The 24,254-nt window shown below is 37.3% G+C and overlaps 1 protein-coding gene across 7 annotated transcripts in view; it reads right to left on the bottom strand.

Annotated features, from left to right (window-relative positions):
* Positions 1 to 24,254, bottom strand: part of gapvd1 (GTPase activating protein and VPS9 domains 1) — a 56,505-nt gene that overhangs the window by 17,252 nt on the left and 14,999 nt on the right. For 3 of the 7 annotated variants that reach the window (XM_016531792.1, XM_016531794.1, XM_016531795.1), the window contains exons 2-15: positions 17,053 to 17,257; positions 14,454 to 14,721; positions 12,381 to 12,956; positions 11,632 to 11,718; positions 11,051 to 11,185; positions 9,163 to 9,355; positions 7,918 to 7,998; positions 7,004 to 7,161; positions 6,776 to 6,905; positions 5,504 to 5,629; positions 5,237 to 5,410; positions 2,809 to 2,934; positions 1,322 to 1,456; positions 482 to 601 (exon numbers count right to left, since the gene is read on the bottom strand). In XM_016531792.1, the coding sequence (XP_016387278.1) occupies positions 482 to 601; positions 1,322 to 1,456; positions 2,809 to 2,934; positions 5,237 to 5,410; positions 5,504 to 5,629; positions 6,776 to 6,905; positions 7,004 to 7,161; positions 7,918 to 7,998; positions 9,163 to 9,355; positions 11,051 to 11,185; positions 11,632 to 11,718; positions 12,381 to 12,956; positions 14,454 to 14,721; positions 17,053 to 17,237 (2,494 nt within the window). In that variant the 5' untranslated portion in view covers positions 17,238 to 17,257. The remainder of the gene's footprint in view (positions 1 to 481; positions 602 to 1,321; positions 1,457 to 2,808; positions 2,935 to 5,236; positions 5,411 to 5,503; positions 5,630 to 6,775; positions 6,906 to 7,003; positions 7,162 to 7,917; positions 7,999 to 9,162; positions 9,356 to 11,050; positions 11,186 to 11,631; positions 11,719 to 12,380; positions 12,957 to 14,453; positions 14,722 to 17,052; positions 17,258 to 24,254) is intronic. The other 4 variants (XM_016531797.1, XM_016531798.1, XM_016531793.1 and 1 more) reach the window with 3 other exon arrangements.

Below are 24,254 nucleotides of genomic sequence, written 5' to 3'. Positions count from 1 at the left end.
TGTAACATTATAAAAGACTTTATTCACTTTTGAATTTAATGCATCCTTGCTTAATAAACACTTATTTCCAAAAACTTACTGACCCCAAACTTTTGAAAGGTAGTGAAAATGTCTATATAATGTCAAATATAAAAAAAAAAAAATCACTAATATCAGCTGATATCAGAAATGGTACTGACACATTTTGGCAAAGGTTGTCTGAATTGCGTTTCACTGAAGTTGAATCATCTACCAGCAAGGTATAACAGCCATGCTAACCAGCCAAACCTTGACATCTTGGCTGTCACAGAGACTCTACTTGTGTTATGCACCACAAAACATCTCGTATCAGTTCATATCTTAAGGAGTGAAACTTTCTTGGTGCATCTTTAAGTAATGAGTGAGTGAGTGAGTGAGTGAGTGAGTGAGTGAGTGAGTGTGTGTGTGTGTGTGTGTGTGTGTGTGTGTGTGCTCAATCAGTCACTTGATTGTGTGTTTGTACCATGAGCAGAGTCCTCTCCATCTGGACTGGTCACGGAGTCTTTGCCTCCAAAATCTGAGCTGCACTCTGAGCGTAGGTCTTCAATCTTATTGGGGATGTCCTCTGACGTGGCACTGATGCCTGCACAAACAATATGTAACAAATCAGCAAAACCTCCAACTATAAATCACAGAAGGAAACATATTACCTATAGAGCTGTGAAGTAGCCTGGTTTGTCAAAGAGGAAACTTTTCATGACATACTACCTCTGATACAAGGAACAAATGACAAAAAAAAAAAAACACTCCGTTCTGCTGCCTTAGCAAAACGAGCCTAGAGCTTGACTGTGCATATATCTCTCAGATCTACAGAATAGTTCAGAGAGTAAGCAAAAGTATAGCGTGTAATGATGGAGTGGTGGCCATGTTGAACAGCCAATCTCATTTCAAGCTCTTCATGGAAGCGAAGAAACCATGCCAATGCTCCCTTGAGCACACAAAGAGGGCAGGAGAATCCCCAGGGAGGTCAGATTAGGTGAACGAGATATGGAAACGGCAAGAATGAACGAAGGAGGAAGGGAAAGGCGATCCATCTGCCGAAGTCCTCAGGGAAAACTCCCCACAAGGAGTTTGCCGTTGTGTTACATGGCTATTCGTCTTCATCAGCATGTCAGGGAAGAAGAGTCGCTGAATAAAGAACTCGGCGAGGCAGAGAATAACATTCAAATGTGACATGCGAGATGTTAAAACCTTTGGATTGTTGAATTCTGCAAGTTGACTTTTGCACAATTCTGCGATTCCAGACTGACAGCGATTGCTCATTTCAACGTATTTAGACAGTTAGGTTCTTGTGTATGTGTACCTGAAACGACACTGAGCCCCGGGGTGCTGGGTCGGGAGCTGACCTCTCTGACCTCGGTGTCATCTGAAGTACTACCCACACCCGAGCAGCTCTCCAGCTCCTGCAATCGTTCCTCCTGCTTCAGGTCTGCAGCTTCTGCAACAGATTCATTAACTGTAGAAAACAGCGTATCCACACACACATAAAGACACCAAGGGCATCCCTGTGGAGGGCTCTCATTTACGTGCTCATTTGTAATAATGCAGGTCTCAATTGGTCTTCGGAGTCTACTTTTCCACTGCCTAGAACTGAAACAAACCCCAGCAAAGGAAAAAACAATCACTCATTCTCTCTTTCTAGTGTTTGTGATACAAAACGGGCAGGGAGACAAGACCACACACAGACTACCGTATGCCTGCTACTGGCACAGTCTGGTTTTACATTTCTTATTCACAACTGCATGATTCATAACATAATCAGCCCTGTTTATAGGATTATCATTAGGGGTTGTCACAACAACCAAATTTCAGTAATGGATACCAACAATATTATGTAAATTTAAAAAATCCCTGATAAAAACTAAAACTTATATGCTACTTAACACATCGGTTTAATAAAAAAAAAGTTAAATGTTAAATGTTAATTATGCATATAAGTTAAATGTTAATTATGTTAATTATCAAACTGAACTAAAACAATGGTAAATATAATTAAAGTGTTTATTCAAGTAAATGGTCAGTAATGCAGAAAAAAGAGCAGTGAGTGATGTCAATTTAAAAAATATATTTATTATTTAATATAATTATTATTAATCAGGCTGCATTGTTTTATAAATAATAATATTATTTTATTATTTTTATATCTTTAACATTATTAGTAGTATTATTATAAATAATAACAATAATGATAATAATCAGGCTGCATTGACACTTCAAGTCCCAAAGCACAGATCCAATGCTTTGATACAATTTATGTTTTCTTTTCTTTTTTGCTCCACTTGATTCATTCTTGAATCATGTTTCAAACTTGATTCATGTTTTCCTACCAGAAATTGTGACAGAAATGCAAAAAAATTATATAAAAAAACTTCAATAGTTTAAAAATGTGTGTATAAAATTAAAAGTAAAAATGATTAAAAATGGTTAATTTACGTTAAAATTAGTAAAAATTAGTTGACAGATTTATTGGCAGGTTCTCAAGGAACACTTTAGGTTAATATTTTAGATCACAGGGGATGCTTGGGAAACCCTCCACTGTAAGCTATAGTCTTATACACACACAGGTATAATAAGTTTAATAAATGTCATCTTTGGACCAGTTATATCAGCAGTTTTGTTACTAAATTGTGTATTTTAGCATGGCTGGAACGCTGTATTTCCCAGCAGCCAGGAACAGAGCTACATTTATTAAAGAGTTTCATGACTCTATCTAGTAAAGCCAAATCTGAATACTAACACTCTAACCTGAAGCTTCAAACTGAACCATCCTTATATGGGTTCAGCTCTCACCTGAGTCACTCGGCAGAACCTCCACGCTCCACGCCTCGCTCGTCGTCTCAGAGATGGTAGAACCGTACGGGTCCAGCAACACCGGCAGACACAGCAAGCTGCCCAAGGCGTTCTCCGCCGCAGCCCCTGAGGAGAACACACACATAAGAAGCACATGGGTATGAGGTGTCTGTGATCTAAAGCAGCAGGTAGGCGGAGTGTGACAGAGATGGCCAAAGGTTAATTGCAGCCTCCCTCCTCACACACAGACGCAGACACGCGTCCGCGGTATCATCAGGGTTGTGACTTTGAAGTGTGGATCGAGCCAAGCATCACTCATAACCTCATTATTCTCTCAACCAGCATCCCACACAGCGCCTCCTCTCTCCGAAACACTCCCAACAGGAGCTGACGCCTAACAAGGCAGAAGAATGAAGATGGAGCGCTGGAAGGGGAGGGGAGAGTGAACAGCCAGCATGGCGGGGGGTGTTTGCATGCGTGCGGGGGCGTTTGATGGTCGGGCGGGAGCGGAGATCATGAGCGCTCCATATGAAGCTCTCCACAGGTCACGTCTCCCCACATACACACGCATACGTACGTGCACAAGGGCAAGTTTGGTGGACCTGCAGGAGAGCTTTCCCCCGCTGGCCCTGTTTACAGTGAGTGAGGCAGGGGCTCTGGGCCGCCCGTCTTTCAGGTGCATGATTAAATGAGTGGCACCCGCAGTAGTGAAACAATTAGAATTTCTGCCTCATTATCATGGTAATCTTATCAGTGGGATAATGAGGTATTAATGGATATTTAATGTGTATCTCATAACCCAATCCCTCGGAGAAAACACATAAGGAAATCGCTGTAAATTCACTTAATGATGGAAAAGTCCCCCAACGCCATATTCCGAGGAATGAAAAATGGAGGATGCAAATGAGAAGGAACCAAGGTCAATAAGACTGCAGGGACTGTGTGAATGTCAGAGAGAGGGAGGCGAGAAAGAGAGAGCACACGGAAGACGAGGGAACAGAGTGAAAAGAAGGGGTGGAGGGAGAGAGACTGACTGAAAGACAGAGGAAGAGATGGAATGTGGTGGGATTAAATGAGAAGCAGTTTTAGGTTGTTCTGCACATCACTCTGTTCCTGTACAGAAACGTTACAAACACTTGACGTTTTCAAGTCAATAAACCTAACCCAATAGTCTTGATTTAGGAAAGGTTGAACTAGAGACAAAATTTATTTAGCCAAGACTGGGAGCTGGAAGAAATACACTGCCATTCAAATGTTTAGGATTAGCAAGATTTTTTTAAAGAAGTACCTTTTGCTCCTCAAGGCTGCATTTATTTGATTATTTGATTAAAAGCAGAGAAAAAAAAAACATCAATATTGTGAAATATTATTACAATTTAAATCAACAGTTTTCTACTTTATTATACTTTAAAATATCATTTATTCCTGTTTAAAAGAACCAAAGACTTAAACTACTTCAGTCTGTGTGCATTGAATTTATTTAATACACGAGTTTCACAATTTGAGATGAATTACTGAAATAAATGAACTTTTCCACGACATTCTAATTTATTGAGATGCACCTGTATTATCAATATTGGAAACAGTTGTGCTATTTAATTTTTTTTATTTAATTTTTTTGGGAACCTGTGATACTTTTTTCAGGATTCTTTGATGAATAAACAGTAAAAAAAAAAGAACAGCATCTTCACAATAGAAAATATCTAATTTGATAGTGTTAGATATTAAAATATCTAACACTAGTCTTTACTATAAATTTTTATCAATTTAACACATCCTTGCTGAATAAAAGTATTCATTTCTTTAAATTCTTAAAAAAATAAAATGAATTACTGATCCCAAACTTTTGAACGGCAGTGTACATTACCCTATATTTTGTAAACTGTTTTCAGATTTTGCCTGAATGAGCTTTATTGCAATAGCAATCTAATTTGAAAGTGTAAATCAATTTATAAAAACGGATACATATTCATTTATAACTATTTCATGTTGCTTAATGTCATGCAAATATTAATGAAAATGGCTAAAATTACAACTGATTTGTAAGAATGTCTTCAATATGAAAACATAATTATAGAATATAATTACAATAACAGAATCTATTGCTTTCTTCAGCTCCTTTTTTGAGAATTGCAACTTTTCAGCTAACCACAAGGTGGCAGTAATGGATTTGCTGACCACTATGCCGATACGAACCTTATCTCACTGTCATTTTTCAAATGTGTAATTTGCTCTTGAATCCCAAACAAAATGTCAAAATCAACTTTAAAATTGAAAGTGAAATTTCAATTGCAAAGAGAGGAAAAACTACTAAAGGTTATATGAACTTTATATGACCTATATGAAACTAGCACACTACAAAAAATGCATAGCATTATAACTGTAGCCATGACTGCAATTTGCAGTATTTGCAGAGATGCAATCGTACCTGCTATCTCCTGCAGTCGGTCCTCATCCATGTTGGGATCAAAGTCACTGCCCAGGACATCAGTGCTCCAAGTCTCACTGACCGTCTCAGAAATGTCCCTGTCATCTGTCAGTCCCATCATGTCCCGAATCTCAAACTTACGCAGCTTATCGTCCAAATTATCCTGTGTAGTGGCTACATAAAGAACAACCCAGAGTAATAATTAAGCTAAACCACTCTAACTGTAAAATTCTACAACAAATCATATACTCTAAAACACACATTCACCTTGTTCATGTTCCAGTAGCTGCAAGGCCTCTGCACCATTGCTTCCAGACGGCCCTGGTCCTCCTTCTGACACAGACTCCACCTCCAAGTCCAAAGAAGAAACTGAATTGGAGCGGTTAGACGGCCCTGCAGACAGGCCACATTTATTCATATTAACTAACAAGCTACTACTAACTTAGTTGATGGTATTATCCAACAGAACACTTATTGCAACAACAGTCCTCCCACAAAAAAAACTAAACAAATTTAAAACAACAGATAATATCCATGCCTGGGCTTAATGTCCCTGTCTGGCTGCAAGTAAAGTGATGTGACGTGACATAAAAATTAAATTAAATTAAATTAAATTGAATTGAATTGAATTGAAATGAAATGAAATGAAATGAAATGAAACGAAACGAAACGAATTAAATTAAATTAAATTAAATTAAATTAAATTAAATTAAATTTTAAAATTAAATTAAATTAAATATAAAATTAAATTAAATATAAAATTAAATTAAACAAAATGAAATAAAATAAAATGAAATAATAAGACAAAAAATAAAATGATATTAAATAACAAAAAAAATCAATGAATTAAATGAAAAATTAAATTAAATAAAAAAATAAAATAACATAAAATAATAAAAAAAGAGAGATATAAACTAGCAATCCTTTCAAATATTTGATTTTATTACAAAAGGTAATAATGGAAAAGAAAATGTCAGGTGGATATTAGTGGCTGAACGTCTGATGCATATGGCACACAAAAGTGGAAACACTTCAGGTGTTTCGAAGTCGTCATCGGGTTGGTTGAATTATACAGGATTTCCGGGAGAAGTGTGTGTGGCGTTCTTTAACATTCCGCCTAAAAAAACAAAGATGCCGTGACGCCAATCCCCCTCACGAAATAAGAAAGCCGTCGTGTTTACAACTGTAACGACGAGCACTTATCAGGATCAACTAAACGCTGGATATTCAAAAGTATGTGAAATATTTAAAGTTCGCGGCATAGAATCTTTACAATACGTCCGAGAGTTTTACACAACGGTCTGTTATTGTGGCGACAATTTCCACGCCCCGAAACGTGACGCTGAACGAAACGAAACTGTGATTGGTTGTTTGACATGTCGGTCAAACGGCCTCATGGGCGGGCCTTGGCCAATGAAAGCTGCCATGGATTCCAGACCTTCAGCCGTCAGTCTGAAGGTCTGGCTACGGGATTATAGGTGGATATGGGACAGCTCAAGTACAAGAGAGCCATCTGCTGGTTGTCTGATGAAAACACACCCTCAGAAATGCCCTCCAGGTTGTCACTGCAGAGTGAGAAGCGCAGCGTTTTGTCAGGTTTGCCGTGCAGTTTGGTGTCATCAACAGGGGCATCTCCTTGTCCACCATCTCCAAGATGCAGAGTCAGAACCTACGTACAGACACAGCAGTCACTTTCCAATAACACTATACTTATTAACTACTACAATTGGACCTTCACAGCATGACATATCGACTAAAGATTCTGACCTCGTTTTCAGACATCATCCCAGGTACGGTCTGCAGTGAGGTTCCCAGCGAGATGACTAGCACTTCCTCAGGTGTGACCTCCTGCAGAGACTCCTGGGAGCTGGCTTCAGTCTCACCCTCCTGAGCCATGTTAGATCGGCTTCGGCTGCGAGAGCCTGCTGGGTGAGACAAATTGGACTGCTTCTTTTTATGGCTGATGAAACCTAATTCTAATGTGTTAAAAACGTTGTATCATTCATTGAAACTGGAATGGATAAAACAAGAGCAAACAAATCAAATGAAGAAAACAGCTTGTGTGGAAGAGCCTGCTGGGTGAGGAAGAGCAGGAATGGAGACAAACTGTTAGGGTTAGAGAAACAGCAAGGCTGCTAAGTGTGTTAGCAAAAGCCTGCATGAGAACTAGCACTCACAAATGCTCAAAAATCACAACAATAACATTTGAACAAACTTTTAAGAGAACTGTGGCAAAATAGCTTTTACAGACAACACTTTAAGACGATAAACGTGTTTTGTTCCAGACTGCTTAAAGACAAATTGGACTGCTTCTTTTTATGGCTGATGAAACCTAATTCTAATGTGTTAAAAACGTTGTATCATTCATTGAAACTGGAATGGATAAAACAAGAGCAAACAAATCAAATGAAGAAAACAGCTTGTGTGGAATATGATGGAAAAGGTGCAAGTACATCTTACAAAATTTATGACACTCATAAACAGTCTTGCTTGTCTGAGCAACTACAACTACATTTATATTGCTAGAGGCAAGGAACGCAGCCCAGATGTGCTACAGCGAGAAGGAAAATGCATAGCAGGAACATACACGGCAGACACAGCAAGCGCATGGGTGAAGCAGTGAGAGACTGGACAGAAGTATTTGTACATGTCGGTCACGGCAGAGTGTCAGGGTTACCCACCAAATGGGGTTACTAAGGGTATATGGGTGGAAAGGGCAGTAGCAGAGGGCTCCCAACACGTTATGGCTGCCAACTGTTGTCCTGATGATCATTGGCAGCAAGGCAAGAAAAAAGGTGGAAGAGACAGAAGGGGGAAGTCAGAGAGTTGGTGGATAAGATAAACAGTGTGTAAAAGATCAGTAAATGAGTGTAAGAACAGACAGTAGTTAATTAATAGAAGACCACTAACTAGTGTCCATGTCTAAGTGAGTTGTACAGAAGAGATATTAGCTGTTTCAGCATCCTTATGACTCCACTCTTAAACCTCCCATGCTCATGCTGATTTCTATATATCAATATAGATCAACATGTAGCTAAGCAAACAGCACTATGCTCCATGCAGGGAAAAAAAAAACATAACAGATATATTGGGCAAAATCATCAACAAAAAATAAATGAATTACCTTGATTAAACCTTTTTAATACTGAATGAAAAAAAATTTTTGTATTATTTTAAATCAACATTTCTTTGACCTCAATCATCTTGGACTTTTTCCTCTAAGCTCATTTTAAGATTGCTGTCTCCGTGAAAAATACATGGGATGCCAGGTAAGATTTTTTGGGTGAATTCGAAAAAAATATATATATTTTTTTTTTTTTTAATTTATGTTTGTTGTTGTCATCCTCATATCTTAAAATAATAACAACAAATAGTAGTAGCATTATCTTATTTATCTTATTATTAGTAGCAGTATTTAATAATCTTATTTAATCTTTAATAATTTGTTGTAGTAGTAGTAGTAGTAGTAGTAGAAGTATTAGTTGTGGTATTATCTTATAACCATAATAATAAATTATTACTGTCATCCATTAAATAAAATATTATTATTATTATTATTATTACAATATCATTTATTTAAAAATAGCGAGTGTGCATCCTTAACTACACAATCATATAAACAACCAGTTACTAATAACACGGATTTAAGTTTCACATCCTTAGTGCACAAAACTTACTTTCAATATGAACATCACTGAAAGTAATGATACTTGCAGTTCAATAAGTGAGTCAGATACCCTTCTTGACTGACTCAGTAGGATGAAATAATTGATTCAATTCTTTTTGAACAATTTCAAAGAACCAGAATAATGTGTCATTTATTATTGAATCAAATTATACTCTGCTGCACTTTCTGTAATCAGAGGGTTAGTCTCCAAAGAATCAGCAGCAATCAACATGCGGTGAAGTTAATGTAGAAGGAATACCAATAGGGAGTCTGTTCTTCTTGTTGGCGGGTGTGGTAGCTGGGGAGAGCTGGGGTGTGTTAGAGGGTGTGAGCTCCAGGCTGTTGCTCTTTGTCGTGCGGGACTGAGGTACATTGGCTAGTAGGGTTTCCAGAGCCAGGTGGTCTTCTTCTCTGAGCTGATCTCCTGCAGTGACACTACGCACAAAGTCCACCTGAACACAGAAATGAGGTTAAAGACATTTATTTTTTCTTTGGCCCAAACATGTCATCAAGCAATCATTCCAAGTTGATATCCAGTGAAATAAGGCCTGCAAAGATGTACAACGAGCTTTCTTTACATCTTCAGGTAATTTTTTTACTTATTCTTAATCAGTGCTGGTAATTAAAGCAGGTGGGCCTCATTATTCAGCTATCATCATTAGTGAATTTCAAACAGTGAGTCTAATGCAATAACAACATAGGAGTCAGGCTAATTGGCTCTGTAAATGACAGTGTGATGATGAACATCTTGCTGCTCACGCTGAGAAGAAAAACACAGGGAAACGGAGGGTTATTGGCTCTTGGCAGTGTTGGGCAGGAAGAGTTAAAGCATTAGGACTGTAAAGGTATGCAGTATGACTGTTACTGCTATATTAATAAGATGGGTTTAGACATGTTCTGCTGAGGTTTGAAAGAGGGTGAGGTAGACGAGTCATTTTATATTGATCTGAATCTTGTGTAACAGCTAAGTACAGTAAAAGAGCTGAGATATGTTTTGATTGGGGCTGTCAAATTAATAAAAAGTGATTATTCATGTTAAATTAATTACATGACACAGTGATTAATTAAATTAACTGCAAATTATTGAACAGCAATATTACATAAAAGCTCTTAAATTAAGAAAACTCAATCCTGCTACAATAATCTAATGTCTTTGAATTGACATCACAAAAAGTGTCTTTAGAAGTTTGCTTTATCATTAGAGATCGACCGATATATCGATTTCCCGATATTTTTCCCGATATTTAAGCATTTTACCATAATCGGATATCGGTTTAATATTACAAGTAGAATTTATGATGATTAATTTAATATATTTTACAACACCACAAAATCTTTTTTTTCAGTGTACAGACGGTTATGCTTTCGAAACGCTCTCGAGTTACTTTGATGTCAAACACTGATCGGTCTGAGCCGTGCTGTTTTTAAGTCGAACACACCTAATATGTATGCGTAATTGCATCGCTTTGACCGTAGATCCCACCTTCTCACACGCCATGATTGGTCCATTATGTACAATGCTTGCATGTTATTGGTCAAACTACTTTTCGATCATTACCTTCAGCAAGCATGAAAACAGGAAAACAAAGCCAAAACAAATCCTGGCCAGGACGCGTCCTGGGAAAATGGCACGTATGGTCACCCTACCCTAGTTCAAACTATAAACATTTTCATGAAGCCTTAACATGTCAGGCAGGCAAAGGATGTGAAACTGCAAAGGAATTCTCATATAAGTCATAGTGCAACGAAACTGCAGACCAATATTTTAGAGGGATGTGATTTCACTGTGACCATGTGAACAACCCATTAAGCTCATTTGTACTTCTGATGATGTAATCATACAACTCAGATGAAGTTAAAGGGTTAGTTAAGTTCACCCAAAAATGAAAATTCTGTCATTAATCACTCACCCTCATGTCGTCCCAAACCCGTAAGAACTTCGTTCATCTTCGGACCACAAATTAAGATATTTTTGATGGAATCCGAGAGCTCTATGACCCTCCCATAGACAGCAAGGATATTACCACGATCAATGTCCTTGTTACGTTTCTGTGCGTTGATCGTGGTTAATGACAGAATTTTCATTTTTGGGTGAACTATCCCTTTAATTTCCTTCTACACATCTCTTTCTTCACTACATTACATACCAGAGCTAAAAGTTGATTGTGAGTCATGTAAAACACCGTCCGTGTGAGGCCCTCCAGTAAATTCATTGATGACATAGGTGGAGTCTCGACAGCTCTTCCACCGATGACGACATCCAAAAAGGCAGCAACACACGTCTAAAAAAATGAAAAATCAATGAGTCAATCCTCAAAAAGAGTGTTGGAACATGTTAATGAACCATTTAACATTTCCTGGTTATGATTGGAATAGCATACTACTAATACTGTTTGTGTAATACGCACAATGTACTTTGTGCAGTATGTTAATATGCTGTATGTATGGAATACCCAGATGACATTTACTAAAATATGATTTAACCTTTAAAAGAAAGGAGTATGTTCAATAGCATATTACATTTTGTGGTCAAATTGTATTAAGAATCATGAAATTTCACTGGTGTTGGTTGGTTTCCACTACTGAAATGTTGCTATTGTTATCATATTACATTGTAAACTGGCCAGTATGCAATACGCCAATAGTCTATGTTAATCTTCATATAGTGACAAGATAAAAAAAGACAATCGGAAAAAAGGAGCTTCAGAATTCTGGGTTTGTCTCTTGCCTTATCAAACTTGGATAAGCTGCTTTTACGTCGAGGATCTCCATCATCTGCATCAGACATGGCTAACTGCTGCAACAACTGCCCCACCTAAAACATCAAATTAGGTTTTTTTTTTAGAATATATTAATATCACAGCCAGACATGAACCACACTAAATATTTGCGTCAGGAAAAGGGTTTTATTGACTTATATGGCTAGATGTCTTTCTATAGTGTCACCCATGCTGGTCATATGGAACAGCAAACATAATCACAGTACAATTTATGAACAAATTATTCTTATAATTTGGTTATTTTAATGAACTAAAATTTGACTCACTGAACTGCAAGTCAGAACTTCAGAATCAGAACTTGAAGCAACCTGAAAACAGTACTCTGCTCTATACATAACCCTCTATATACCATACTGTAAAAAAAAATATGGTTTGTGGACTTATTAAAATGATATTATAATATAATAATTAGTAATAATATATTATAATATATTTATAATATTAAAATTGCTGACTGGTTCTTCATGCAACAATTGTAGGCCTAGTTCAAGTTACAGTAATAGTATTTTTTTTTATATATATTGTTTTGATGAATATTTTAATGTTTAGTAATGCTAAATATTTAAGTACAAATAAACTGTGTACATTCTACTGTCCTACTGTCAGCATTTTTAATTTCTAGCTGACAGAAGTTGAAGAAAGACCCTCACATTACAGTTGTTTTGTAATATACTGATGCAACAACATTATCCTCTACCTGCATGAGGTTGAAACGTGCCACCTCATTGATGGGTGCATCTGAGATAATGCCGTACTGTTCAGGGTTGACGATGGCTGGACAGATGAAGCAGGTGAGCAGCAAGTCGGTGCACATCGTCCTCACCTCCCCAACCTCTAACCTCTCCACCCGTGCCAGCGTCTTATACATCTGAGACACAATCCAGCGCAGGCTCTGTGGGAAGCAATAGGTGTTCTGCTTCAGGCAGCCAATAAAGGTATTGACCAGGGCTACCAGCTTGGCCTCGTTGGCCTCCACTGCTGCCTGAACTTTCCTGCGGTACTCATCTGTGCCTTTCTCCCCAAACAGACGCTCCTGCTGGGCCGGGGTAAAGCGCTCTATCAGTTTGCCTGGATCTGTCTCTAGATGGTCCTCGTCCTCCACCAGCAATTGCATGATGGGCTCGTGGAGGGTTGCAGTGAGGAAAAGCTTAGCTGAATACAGGCCCTCAGAGAAGAGTTTGAAGAGGATGCTGAAGGCACACGTGCCTCGCCGTAACAGACGACGAGGGTTGTCACTTTCCTTTAGCTCAAATTCCACCAAATAACGTAGCACCTGGACAAAGTAGGACAGCACAATGTGGTATGTGGTATAAATAATCCAGAGATAGGCAACGTCGGACATGGAGTGACGATGTCATGCAAAGTTTAGCTCCAACCCTGAAAAAAAAACTCACCTGCCTGTAGCCCTAGTAATTCTGAAGACCTTGATTAGCTTGTTATGGTGTGTTTGATAACAGTTGTAGCTAAACTCTGCAGGACAGCGGCACTCCAGGACCGACGTTGCCTATCCCTGACTAATACTTAAGAAGTAAAATTTAAAAAAAATAAATATATATAAAATAATAAATAAACCAAATAAATTAAATATTATATTTAATAATTAGTGCTGTCAAAATTAGCACGTTAATGCAGGTGATTAATTTTTCCAGTTTAATGAAGTTAAAAATATTTAACTCAGTTAACGCAGGGGCGGAGCCTAGGGTTGAAGGATTGTGTTTATTTAGACGCAGAACGTCTTTACGACCACATCAAAAAGGAGACTATTCAGACATGCGCTTTAACTTTGCCTCAGCGCCAAGTGCTAGTCAAACGAGCACGGAAACTGTACAGGTGACGAGGCAGCTTCAGTATAACAACAGTGAACTGAGATGTTGTCAGTAAAATGAATTTTCCTCTCCTGTCTGCCGTTATACTGTGCTTGTAACACGTGTTCTTCAATTGCATGCACAAATGCGCCGGCGCGCTGTATACCATTTCATATTAAAGCGCAATAATATATAAAAAGTTGTGAGAAATTTAAATGCATGTCAGATCTGCGGCAAGTTCAGCTGCGGCAGCTTTTAAAGTAATAGCAGCCAAAAAACCTAATAACCCAGCTGCTGTGAAGTCTGTTAATCAAAGAACAAAAGAAAAAAAAAAAAGAGGAAATCTATAACTTTTGTAGCTTTAAGTATTATCAGTATTTAATTTAGAATTTAGTGTCTGATAACTTTATTGAATTTCTGTATATTTCCTACTTGCTGAAGGGCACAGATAGCTAAATATGACATTTATTATAATGGGTTTATGTGAAGATTGTTTCAAGCTAAATTATAAGTTGTTATTTTTTTTAAAGTCTAATAAATGTTCAAATTGATAGCTCTCATTTATTTTGTAATGTTGAATGGCTATAATCAATTATTAAATATTAAGGGGGAAAAAATTTATTTCATAGATACATCAGTATTGGTATCAGTGACACTCGCCTTTAGTCATAAAAAAGATCCCACTACACAAATATTTAAAAATACACTGTCTTTGTGTTGTTTCTACATTAATTTGAAGATTGCATGTGAAATTATTGCAATATTAATTATATTAAAAAACTTTAATGTTAAATGAGATTAATCACGATTAATTTCAGAAAAAAATGTGTGATTAATTAGTTAATTTTTTTCAATCGATTGACAGCACTAATAATAATAAATATGCCCAAAATGATATACTATAATAAATAAAATAATATTTAAAAAATTCAATTTCTACCACTACACACATATATCTTATGTACCTGCAGCAGGTAGCATTCATCCTCTTGCATGATGCAGTTGCCATAGAGGGAGGTGAAGACTGTGTGTACGACCCCCTGCGTGTGTTCATGACTGAGTCTTTCTTCTGCCACCAGACAAGATGCCACCAATCGTGGGTTCTCCCTCAAGCGGCCCAAGAACTCCCCATAGATGCTCTCCTGAAAGCCCAGTGTCTTATAACCATCCACAAACTGTGTGTCCTCCAGAACCTTGGCATGCTGACAGCATTCTGCAGGAGAGGCCTCCGCACTAGAAAGAAAAGAAATGCATTCAGAGAACTGGACTGCAGAGAATCATGTGATTAAATCTGATCACGCTGGAGATGTACTGTAATGAATGTGCAAATGCAATTCAGCTGGTTACGCCAACTACTCAATACAAGCTTATAAAATCCCAACTGAATATCAAAGTGGCTGTCTTGAACAAACTTGAATGTTGTTTAAAGATGTTTCTAGCATCAAAAACTTTGAAAGAAGTTTGAAAACCATTGCCAAGTTCAGCAATAGTTTACCCAGAAGTAGGGATGTTCATTTCGGTTATTTTTCCTAACCGACAACCGACGCTCGTTAACCGATTATTAACCGTTAACCGACAAGATTATTTTAAATTCGAATTTAATTAAATTAGAAAGGATACATGTCTGTGACCCGTTAAAAAATACTAACATTTGTTTCCCAGGGTTTCATTTTACATGCGCAAAAGCAGCAAACAACAGAACATGAGGATTCACATGGTCATCATATCACATCACGCACCTGCAGCGCTTCTGCAGAGAAGAAAAACATAATAAAGCTAGGCTATAGGCCTATATACAGTGGGTACGGAGAGTATTCAGACCCCCTAAGGGTGCTTCTACTAAATACTGAGTAAAGGGTCTGAATACTTAGGACCATTTGATATTTCAGTTTTTCTTTTTTAATAAATCTGCAAAGATGTCAACAATTCTGTGTTTTTCTGTCAATATGGGGTGCTGTGTGTACATTAATGAGGAAAAAAAATTAACTTAAATGATTTTAGCAAATGGCTGCAATATAACAAAGAGTGAAAAATTTAAGGGGGTCTGAATACTTTCCGTACCCACTGTATATAACGATAAATAGGCCTATACGAGGAATATATTTTTACTTAAATAATAAATTAAGAACACGAAACAAAAACTGTGCAACAAGTAGCCTAGTACGCAGAGTTTCAGTTAATTTTTGTGCTGCGTGAAAGGAAACAGACAGCAGAAAGCGGCATCCTATTTTTCTTTAGGCTTATTTTACAAAAGCACAAAGATTTGTTTTTATTGTGAATGTACACAAATAAAGGCAAACCTTTTACAATTCCGATTATCTTTATGACTAAAAGGAGAAGTTCCTTCCACTGTTAGAAGGAAAAAATTCAAGTGATTGCGCCGGCGCCGCATGCGCACACAGTTAAGCATTGCTACCTTGACAATGCAGCCTGCTCATTATCATAATAAAATACAGTCAGTCAAACATATGGAAAAAACACACTGCTCAGTTTAAATATGTAGTAAAATCTGTGCCGTTAAGCGTTATCACTGCACCGCCGTGAATTATGTTATGCAAACCATTTTGTTTTACGTGGATATTGGAACGCGAGTGAAATAGGCTACATAATAAATAATATTTTGCCATTCAAATACATCGCGGATACGGAAACATTTGATTTTGTGTCGAATGAGAGACGCAACGTTGGTTTCAGTTTCGTTTTAGCCAAAATTAATTTGTTTTAGAATCGTTTGAATTTGGCTTGTCATTTAGCTATAGCTTCTTATATTTTTAATTCTTGTTCTTTTCTAAATACTGTTAATTGAAAGGATTTGTTGTGGAGTGAGGGGAACTAAAATAGCCTAGCTATGTTTACAGTGTTTATTATAATGTTTGTAAACATTTCGTGTCGGCATTAGGCCTATTTCTGAATGAAATAATAAAATGCGACTTAAAGGCGACTTATGTTTTTTTTTTCCTCTAAAAAAACGCAATTTTTTTTTATGCACGTAGCGTATTTCAAACATGCAGCAAACCTTTTAAAATATTTTGATAAATTACTAAAAATAAAAAAATTAATGACTTTTTAAACCGTTTAACTGATTGTATTATTCGGTCAAAATTCTTCACGGTCAGTTAACAGTTAACCGGTTAAAATGAACATCCCTACCCAGAAGTAATTTACTCAACTTCATGATGTTCCAAACCTGTATGACTTAATTGATTCATTCAAGTCACAAAAAAAGAACTTCTAGAGAATGTACAGGCTTCTCTCTTCCATAAATTGAAAGTGAACAGGAATCCAGGATTTTATATTTATATTTCTTTTTTCAAAGAAAGAAATTCATACGGGTTTGGAACAACATGAGGGTAAGTAAATGATGACAAAAACTTTATATTTTTAAAGTCTAGAATGAAAAAAAATAATAATTAGTCAATCCGATGTCAGAACTTGCCAAGCCAGAATGCTCATTTGGCTCTTTCCCTAGTTTCAACCACTGAGATAATCCGCAATGTGATCTTAGCGATTCTTAGCGAATCACGAGGAGAGCCTGCTAGATTTACTGGTCTGGAGTGCAGTCACCTGGTGAGGATGAGGCGGTCAAGGTTGATCCTTTGCTGTTTGGCGATCCAGGCTGCGCGGTAGAGCCTCTCTGCTGTCTTGAGCACCTCGTTGTTAAACCGCTGGATGAGCTGCTTCTCTGACGCAACATACAGCCGTTCCTGCTTCAGGTGGTGGGCCAGAGTGTGAATGTCTGGCTTCACCATCGTTCAGCTCAGCCACGGCGCTGAAGGTGGACAGCAGGACAAGCAAATTAGTGGCATTGCAGGAATATTTACAACAGCATTATGTCAGTAGAGCATGATGTTAATACTAATGTAAACTCAGTACAAGAAATGGGTGGATTATGAGCAACAAGACCTGAGCAGTATTATGTATATCCCAGGCTATAGAAGACATCGCAATTAAAAATAATAGTTATAGCATATATACACAACTGCATAAATAAACAACTGTTTTCAACGGGGTTCAGAGACAATGAATACTGATCAAAAGACAATAGATTTCATTTGGAGCAGAGACCATAATTAATTAGACATAAAAAAACAGGCTGTGAGTGATGGAAGTAGAGTCTCTCTAGTACAGTTATTCTAGTCAAATGTATGTGCTTTTACTGTTGCTCAAGATAAAATTAAGTTAACTAGAATAAATCAACTAGAGATTTTGCAGTGACCTGGAAAACAGTGTTTTCAAAGACAGTACGTTAAATATGCCGTAGTGTATTAAGTTCCTAAGTTACGTGACCTAACCTAAGGTTTGCATGAAGATCCATGTTAAAATGCATGTCAAATGCCTATACAAAATTATGACAGACCAAAAATAAAGCTATTTTGGCTAAGATTCTCAGGCTGATTGTTCCCTGCTGTCTCAGTTGTTCACAATTTTCTTGTACTAACAAAGTATGCATTTATATTTTTGTAAAAACACAGTTTACTTTTTTAAACATTGCCTGATCTGGACATCATGTCACACCAGTCATCCCAGTAAGTCAGCATCGAATAAGAGGTAAAAATACTTCTGGGAAGTAAGCAGAAGTATTAATCTAGCAGCAAGTTTGGTTCCTTCTGAAGTGTGTCATTAGTGTGGTATGAGATTTCACAACAGGGATTCAGTAGTATACCCTCATTATAACAGCTGGACAGCATATCTTAGATTTACACATACTGTACCTTAGTAGGATAAAAGCAAATGAGGCCTATTATGAAAGTAAAATCACTACACATAGAATTAATAAACAGAGCTGCTGAATAGCGCAAATCCAACTGTGTAAGACAAACAATCACGCCTAAACAGGAAGACCACTCTATTTCCTCTGAGACGAGAGAGAATAGAGCAATTTTCATACAGGGAACTTACCAGACTATAAACATGGACATACAGCGTAAGAAAATTGCATGAATTTTATAAGGTCCAAAGGGCATGCTGAAGTAAAGCATTTTTTAATTACTTCACCTTTTTACCCAGAGTCAGCACACAGCAATGGCAACTACGCATTTAGCTTCGATGCGTTTCATTTAACCTAATGAAACTGCCGTAAAAAGAAGCAAGGCATGAAATGCATCATTTCTGTTTATTTGTTCTATGCGCAAAACAGATGTCATGAACAAACTGTGCCAAAATCTTTGACCAAAATCATTCTACTGGTAAACAAAGGCAGCACTGAGTATTAAGGATTATACAGCAGTAATCCTTTGCTAAATATGCAACGTAATGACAATGACAATGCAAAGACCACAAACTCTTTTAGACAGTATCCTTCAACAGTCAAGCGCTTCTGAGTAGGGCTGAGCAAAAAATCTAATGCGATTTTCATGCGCATCTCGTCAGTAAAGCCGCTTCCGGTGATTAGTAGTAAATCTCCAGCACGTGCTTTCAGATGGAGCGGCATTTACTACACAGAGCCGTAGATCACTGACAAAGCTACGCAAAATCGCATTCATAATCGGCAATGAACCGCCTGGGATTTTGAACGCGATGTTGTGTAGCTTGTCAATGAACTATGGCTCTGCGTAGTAAATGCCTAGGGCTGAACAAAAAAACTAATGCGATTTTCATGCGCATCTCGTCAGTAAAGCCGCTTCCGGTGATTAGTAGTAAATCTCCAGCACGTGCTTTCAGATGGAGCGGCATTTACTACACAGAGCCGTAGATCACTGACAAAGCTACGCAAAATCGCATTCATAATCGGCAATGAACCGCCTGGGATTTTGAACGCGATGTTGTGTAGCTTGTCAATGAACTATGGCTCTGCGTAGTAAATGCCGCTCCATCTGAAAGCACGTGCTGGAGATTTACTACTAATCACCAGAAGCGGCTTTACTGACGAGATGCGCATGAAAATCGCGTTAAATTTTTTGCACAGCCCTACTTCTGAGAAATGAAAAGAGATGGAGCGTGCAATTTGCTCTTGGTCGACGATGTATTTTAGGACTGTACCCAGACCAAACTAAATTTCTAATGCTGATGTTTCTCAAATATATAAACTCTATATACAGATATACAGTCAATATAATGTGAATAAACCCAAAATAATACAGTGAAGGACCAATCAGAGTGAAATGTTCCAAAGCCATGTAACAATTAACTGTGTATATCAATCAGTGTTATTTAGGGGTGCTCCGATCAGGGTTTTTGAGGCCGATCACCTATCATAGAAAGCAGTATCTGCAGATACCGATCACCGATACCGATCTTTTTAAAACCTTCTTTTTATCATTTATAACTATTTATAGTGATACTCCAATCAGGATTTTTAGACATTTATTCAAGGCCTGAATTTCATTTTTGAAAATGGGATGTGGTGATTTGAAGCCATTTGTGTATTTTGAGAGAGAAAGAGTGAGAGCACGTGCGGTGATTCACTCACGCTGTTTGTGAAATTACTTCTCACACAAGGTTTTCAAATTACTTTATAAGTTATTTAATGAAGAAATATGAAGGTGAGGTACGAGGAGCATTATAATTATTTTACCCGCGCCGGACAGAGGAAAATTTAAACTCAATCTAAAAAAAAAAAAAAAAAAACATTTTTTTAAAATGCCTTGGCAGTTGGCAAAAAAAGGAAATGGAATGTAAAGGGGTCATATGATGTTGCTCAAAAGAACATTATTTTCTGTATTTGGTGTAATGAAATGTGTTTATGCAGTTTAAGGTTCAAAAAACACATTATTTTCCACATACTGTACATTATTGTTTCTCCTCTATGCCCCGCCTTTCTGAAATGCGTAGATTTTTACAAAGCTCATCGTTCTGGAAAGCGAGGTGTGCTCTGATAAAACTCGCATTTGAATCATCAGTGGCAAATCCTTTAAATATGAAAACGTACTTACAGTCTGTGAGTCAAAACAGCCGGCATTGTAGTCTACTCTACCAGGATCAGGAAACAGTCCTCCATAAAATGTGCTGCACACATCTGAGTGTGCAGCGGGCTGGCTAGAGTGAGGAGCGGCCAGTCGGCTAGAGTGAGCGGCGGCCGGCGGGCTAGAGTGAGCGGAGGCCGGCGGGCTTGAGAACGGTGCGGCCGGCGGATTCGACGAAGGAGCGGCCGGCGGATTCGACGAAGGAGCGGCCGGCGCTAGCGGGTGCTTTCACACCTGTAGATCGATTGCTTTGTTCCGAAACAGGGATTAAAATTATTACAATGTTGCTTTTTATTCTTGGTGCGGTTCGCTTTCACACGGCAAAGTTTCTAAACGGACCAAATTTGTTAATACAAGTCACGCACGAGTAAACCGTTCTCTCATTGGTCAAAGTTCCACGGTTTATTTTCCGGGATTCCACTTAGCTGTCACACATGTCATCCGTCAGGATGGAACAATAACAGCTTCGCGGGCTTATTGTTGGGGTTTTTTTGTAGTTGTCCTTATAATAATTTATCATTTTGAGCAGGAGTCCAGGATTGATTGGGAAAACATTTTTAAAATGCACCTACTACAAAGAAGAGCAATATTTTTGAATGGCAAAGACGTGCTCACCCACAGACATTCACAGGTTCAACTGAGCTAAGGGGGGAAACGCGCCAGGTTCCGAAACAACAGGCCAGGTGTGAAAGCACCCTTAGTCATTGCAACTTTACAGATCTTCTTTATGCATCAAGAGCTTGTAACACTTCAAAGAGAAAGGAAAAATTGAAATCACATCATATGACCCCTTTAAAACAATTTAAATTAGAGATGCACCGATTGACCGGCCAGTGATCGGATTGACCGATCCTTTTATTGCCGGCGGCGCCGACAATGATGTCACAGCCACGCGCACACTCACAGTCCAGGGCTCGCAAAATCGCTAGCCCGACGTCCCAGGGCTATTGTGTTTTCCAGTTGGGCTACCAAAATGTTTCACCACTCTGCCCGATGGGCTATCTTAAATACAGATCTCCCGCGGGTCCTTAAAAACTCCTAAAATGAGTTGTATCAAACTTGAGGCTATAAAAAGTTTTAAATACATTAAATGGTATAAGAAATGTCTTAATTATAATTTCAAGAGGTCTTACAGTTGAGGACGGAAAGACAAGAGTGGCGATACGGCTGGATTAAACTTCAAAAGGCAATGATGTCATTGAAAAATATGAGCGCTACACGTTTCAAGCCAAAACGCGCGGAGCTGCTTTGTGTACGGGAAACCGCAATATTTCAGCGCTCCTAAAGCGTCACCTCATGGCAGAGAATAAATTTGCATTTCCAATAAGTCTTTCTTGCCGTTTATGATCAGATCAATGCAAATATCAACTGATGTTTTTACGCAGCAAACACAGAGTTGTAAATGAGAAAGACGTTAATGTGCCTTCTAAAAATCTAAACAATTAAGAGAGTAATATTTATACATTTTAAATTAACAATTTATATGCTTGATTTATCCCTTTTCATAAAAATGGTCTAAAGGCTGAAATGCTGTTGTATAAGATTTTAGTTTTTGTGAAAACCTGTATCTGAACTGTAAATCATGTAATTTTATGGCTCAGTACTGTATGTTACCATAGACATTGTCCAACCCCACTCATATGGTGTTCATTTTACTTGTGCAGCTCTTAAAATGGGTCACAAATTGCCTTACATTCATAAATTCTGCAGATACCCTGTAAATAGTGAAATAAAATTAATTCCTTCATATTTGTTGATATTTGTGTATTGAACATATTTTTGATTGACATTTAAACTCCTATCTGGTTATCTCTCTCTCTCTCTATATATATATATATATATATACATAAATTTATAGATGCATACTGCGGTAGACAAAAATATATATTTACAAAATATGATTTAGGTAAGCAAATACGGCCATGATGTTTCCCCGAATATCAATATCAACACGATTGCAATGTGACACTGATTTTATACAATAGTATTTCAATAAACAAGAAGTTAAAATTAAGTGACTTAGATTTTAGACAAAACATTGACTGTTAGCTCAATTTCGCTGACGAAAACAGTTCCGATCAAAGCCACAGCAGCAGTTCCGAGCAACACACAGCGGTCACTTGCCTTGTTTCTGAATGAATCAGCCGTGTGAATGAATCGGCTGAATGAATGAATAAATGACTCACTCATTAAAACAGACATTTGCCGCCACCTATTGGTGGTTTAGTCATATTTAAAAGTATCATTGCATTTTTTTCAACATTTATTTGTATGTTTAAAAAAATATGTAAAACATTAATCTTATAAAATTATTTATGCATTTGAAATTTTGCAGTGTAAATGCATTTATGGCACCTCAGCTTCATCAAACTGTCTGTGTATATGCATCTAATGCCACGTCAGATGCAGCTTCTGTTTCCTCTGCAGTGGAAAGATAGAGTTTGTTAAAGCAGCACTATGTAACTTTTGGCGCTCCAACGGTTAATAAACAGAACTGCACACATCCCGCTAATATCGGAAATGTGTTTAAAAATCATATCACCGTTATTGAAAAAAATTATATCGCGATACATATTGATATTGAATTATTGTCCAGCCCTACGCTCATTATATACATTTTGCAAATTTTGAACACAGAAAAAGTTACATAGTGCTGCTTTAATACTAATTTCATTTGAATGATAACTACTCTACAGTTTCTTATTATTCTAACTGAAATAATTGAAAAAGTAAGAATTTGATGTGAAAGATGACACATTTAATAAGGTTAGGCGAAAAAAATTATAATTTATAAACATAGTGGGAAATGACATCTGTTTTGTTACATACAGCAACTCATTTTAAGTTAACTATTTCTTCCTCTTTCCAGTGACAGAGCACTTTATTTTGAGAGTTGTTTAAGTGAGAGAAAATCTGTAACTTAGTCCAGATTGGGGTAATTGTAATGTTTAATAATTTATTTTATTATGTAAATAATTTTTGGATTGAAATTTACATCGATTTTTGTTTGTATATGCTGTCAATTATAGTTCTTAGAAAGAATATCGGAATCGGCAAAAACCGGTATTGGCAGGTCACACTTCCGTAAATGTGCACTTCTCACCAGGCAACCTCTCAATGACTTCTGTTATGCTTTCATTAAAATTACTACACACTAACCCTACACACTAATAAAATAAGACATAGTCATATTTGGATGGTAATTGTTTCTCATGTGGACGTCTGTAAAAATAAATTTGCATGGACATTCACATGATTGGGGGAAATTAAAGAATTCATATTTAAATATGAATTCTTTCATTTGTGTGGTGCTTTGCCGGAGTCAAAAAAATGTACAAAACGACTTTCATATCGAGCCCTTCTTATAAACTCCACAGAGATGTGGATTCAGGTGACAATTAAATTAAAAACCGGTATTGGGAGGTCACACCTCCAAAAAAAAAAAAAAAAAATCAGAAATCAGAATCGGCCAAGAAAATTGCAATCGGTGCAGCTCTAATTTAAATGGAAATAAAAAGGCTAATATAGTAGTATAAATATAGCTAGCATATAAATAATACTACAATAAACAACACACTGATGTTAATCAGCATACTGAATATATCAAAGGATCCTGATCCTAAATTCTTTGTCACATATAGGCTATACAAACTTCAGAGAGTTTGAAAAACAAATTTATCAGCTTGGTTGAGAAACACTGTGCAAGTGTGCATATTGCAGCTACAACTCAATTACAAAGCTTGGACTACTGTGACATGACAGACACTTCATGCTTCATCAGCCCTCTACGAACACCTTGGCAATTGAATCGCCATTGGCTAGTAAATTTTTTTGTTTACTCGCCAGACTGATAAATATATACAT

This window comes from Sinocyclocheilus rhinocerous, unplaced genomic scaffold (assembly GCF_001515625.1).
Source record: "Sinocyclocheilus rhinocerous isolate Xijiao unplaced genomic scaffold, SAMN03320098_v1.1 scaffold2199, whole genome shotgun sequence".
Taxonomy (NCBI): Eukaryota; Metazoa; Chordata; class Actinopteri; order Cypriniformes; family Cyprinidae; genus Sinocyclocheilus; species Sinocyclocheilus rhinocerous.
The sequence above is the reverse complement of the archived record's forward strand: the minus strand, read 5'-3'. Positions and strand labels throughout refer to the sequence as shown.